General features: G+C 43.0%; 1 protein-coding gene across 4 annotated transcripts in view; it reads right to left on the bottom strand.

The window, feature by feature from the left end:
* Positions 1-3,297, bottom strand: part of tiam1b (TIAM Rac1 associated GEF 1b) — a 53,350-nt gene that overhangs the window by 13,747 nt on the left and 36,306 nt on the right. For all 4 annotated transcript variants that reach the window (XM_034865584.1, XM_034865603.1, XM_034865590.1 and 1 more), the window contains exons 14-15: positions 1,719-1,931; positions 1,180-1,277 (exon numbers count right to left, since the gene is read on the bottom strand). In XM_034865584.1, the coding sequence (XP_034721475.1) occupies positions 1,180-1,277; positions 1,719-1,931 (311 nt within the window). The remainder of the gene's footprint in view (positions 1-1,179; positions 1,278-1,718; positions 1,932-3,297) is intronic.

Below are 3,297 nucleotides of genomic sequence, written 5' to 3'. Positions count from 1 at the left end.
GGGGGGGGGGGCTCTGTAGCAAAAGGCGAGAAAAAAAGGGAAGAAATGGCCCAAACGGAATTGCGCCCCTTTAACTCATCTCTGAACTGTCTGAGTGCAACATCTTACACTTTCAACAAACTCTTTTAACACAAAGGACACAATTTAACAGGACAAAACACATCCTTAATCCTTATCCTTATTTTAATCATATGCAAAATATTGTTATTTTTTATTACACAAGAATTTAACTAGAATTGGTACAATATTTGGAAAACTGCTGCTCATTAAATAAGAGAAGTTAACTGATGGGATTAAAAGGAAATGGATGAAAGAGCAGTGATAACGAGGGTAAGGGGGGCAACTGAGGGCCTCACAGCGATCCTGCGAGCTCTTCTTCCACTTGCTACAATGATAAGTTATGTAGCAAACAGATGGTTTGATAAGTTATAAACTGATCTTCAATCAGCATTCCATGAGCACGAGCCCACTCATCCTTTGAAGTCAGCTAGTTGCATAAGAAGGAATGTCATTTTAAATGTTTTCTTTTTTCCTCTGAGGCTCACTTTTTACTCAGTAACAGGAATTAGTCATCTTGTCAAGCAAAGCACTTTAATAGCTAAATGGGAAAATGCAGTTCTTTCAGCTCGACTTGCCATACCTGCTCTGTGATTGTCCTTCTTTTGGAATTTGTGTCTGCATGTTCATTTTGAGTGAAAATGAATACACCTCCATTCATTACCTCCATCCTAATCACCACATTTAATTAAGCAATTAGAATTCAAGCTGAACCAAAGACACATCCATCACTTGGCTGTTACATTTAAAGTAAAAACTTCACTTAACATCAAGTCTCTAATGCAAAGAGTGGACATTATCATCTAGGTCCCTTTGATTTTTCATTATGTCAGAGGCTACAAAGTGCAGTTAAAACATAAAGGGAAAAAAGGAACCTGATGCAGATCTCTATCAAAAAGCATGGTTTAAATATGGCCAGTGCTCTTCTGTTCTAAACAACACAGAACCAACCAGTTCCAAATGGAGCCTCACAAGTGCTCTTATTATAACACAGAGTTGAGGGGGATGCTGTTAAAGACGAGCACAGGAGCCAGCTCATCACATGATACACACGCTGTCGGATGTTTTCTGTAGTGACACTTCCTCAGGCTCCACAAACCAATACTATAATGCTGCTCTTACCTTTCTGCACTCAAACTCGCTGAAGATCTCAGAGTCGTCGTCCAGGCTGTCTCCTGAGCTCCCGAGCAACAGTCCCACTCCGTCGTCCAGGATCTCCTCTGCAACAAGGTGACAGTCACAAATGGGCTTCAACTGAACACTGTCTAGTCCGTGCTTTGTCAATTTCTATTAAGATTAACAATCTGTATGTAGACCCAGACTGCTGAGAGCCTGCTATCCTCCCTAATTAAGGTTCACTGTGTTTGCAGAAATGAAACTAGCGTGGAATCTTTTCTGCACAGGAGGCCAAATCAAAGCTTGAGAATAGCTTTCTTGCTCCATTTGATATCCTTTGGTAAAAAGTGATTTCCCAACAGCTGGGTTCCAATACTTGAGCAATCAAAGGCTTTCATACACTGTGCAGGATTTCTGGAAACCAAAGTTTTATGTACTTACAGCTTCAGCTAATTAGGTCTGTAGCTTTCAATGAAGGAGGATATCAACATATTAAGATGGGACCGAAAGGTTCAGGTCTGGCTGCGTTTGACGGTGCTGCTCACCTTGACTCTGGGAGAAGATGTCCGTGTAGAGATCTTCCTCTGCATCGGAGCAGCGCGGCGGCAGGTAGCAGAGCTGCCGGCGTTCCACAGAGGGCAGGGTGTTGACTGTCAAAGCCAGCGAAGCTTGAGAGAAAGCCGCCTTCATGTCGGAGAAGTTGAGACCGTGAGAATCTTTTCCGTTCAGCTGAAGTATTTCATCCCCTGCATTTAGACCTACAAAGGGGGAACACATCAATATACCGCCTGTCACGCGTCCATGCATTGATAACACATTGATACAGAGTTGACCGTTGACCTGGGATTTGTTTTCATGCTAAACGCTATTAGCTTGTGACGCTAGTAGTCGGGGAGCTGGTAAAGTGAAAAGAAGTAATTTCTATGCCACTAACAAGGCTCAAAATAGCTGCACACTTCCCCTGTTGCATAATGAGGGTCCCTACATGTCAACCCAAGCATTGAAACATTGGAAGTGGACAGACAGTTTTTTAAAAGATGAACGCCATGCTTGAGCCCCGTTCCTGGTTGCACGGCATTCGTGGTTGGACTGGTCATGGCCGTTTTCCCTAAGATGGCGCCTGCTTGTATACGTGAACGGTACAGTGTTTTTAATAAACAAGCTAATTAGTGGTTAGAGCTAAAACTGGTCACATTCAATTAGCATGAAAACAAATCCCAGACAAGGTTGACTCTGTACCCATGTGTTATTAACCCCTAAGTTCATTTTGTGCCGGAATTGTCCTTTAGCAGGCCATTGAACTTAAGATAAGGAGAGAACATAAAAAAAAATCATCTTTCAGACCAACAAGCAGAGGGTTTTTCCTGCATTGAGGATTTTTAGCGCCCCTAAAAGACAATTAGCAGCGTCAAAGGAAAATCAACAGTGCCAAAGTTATTGAATTTAGAAAAAAGTTTGGATTTCAAATCATCACCAAATTATCTATTTTTTATCTTGTTAGTTGGGTCCATTTACTGTAAGGAGACAAATCTTGCTTAGGCGACAGTAGTGCATACTCATCCCGCAAAGGCCTATTCTGAGCCAGGAAAACCCTGCAAGCATGACCCACTTCTCTACGCCCTGCAAAGTGCCAGCTGCTGATATCAGACGTTCTGCATGTGCTCCACCTTCACTAGGACCAAACTCCAGCATTATAGTTTGACATCACTCAACCCTGCTGGCTAACTCCGTCGCAGGGGTTCCGATGTGAAGCCGCTGTGGTGAGGTGTGGTGCTCAGCATCGTCCTTCACAAAAGGCCAGTGAGAGGCAGCGCAGCTATAATTACAGTAATCACTGCTCTGCTCTCTAATCCTTCCCTGTCTTCTGAAAAACATGCACTAATGCATTTCTAAAGAGATGCTTAACAAAACTAAAAAGACATGACCTCGATGTGAGGAAAAATGCTCCATTTTGAAAACACGTAAGAGAACGGACTAACAGCCAATGCACCCCAGATCTTTCTGGTTATTTTCATCTAGTTGTAACTTATCCATTCACTGAAGCAAACTAATGGCGTTTTTCCACTGCTGGTAACAGCTTGCCTCGGCTCGCCTCGGCCCGCCTCGGCTCGCCCCATTATACTT

Source organism: Etheostoma cragini, chromosome 3 (genome assembly GCF_013103735.1).
Source record: "Etheostoma cragini isolate CJK2018 chromosome 3, CSU_Ecrag_1.0, whole genome shotgun sequence".
NCBI classification, from domain to species: Eukaryota; Metazoa; Chordata; class Actinopteri; order Perciformes; family Percidae; genus Etheostoma; species Etheostoma cragini.
The sequence above is the reverse complement of the archived record's forward strand: the minus strand, read 5'-3'. Positions and strand labels throughout refer to the sequence as shown.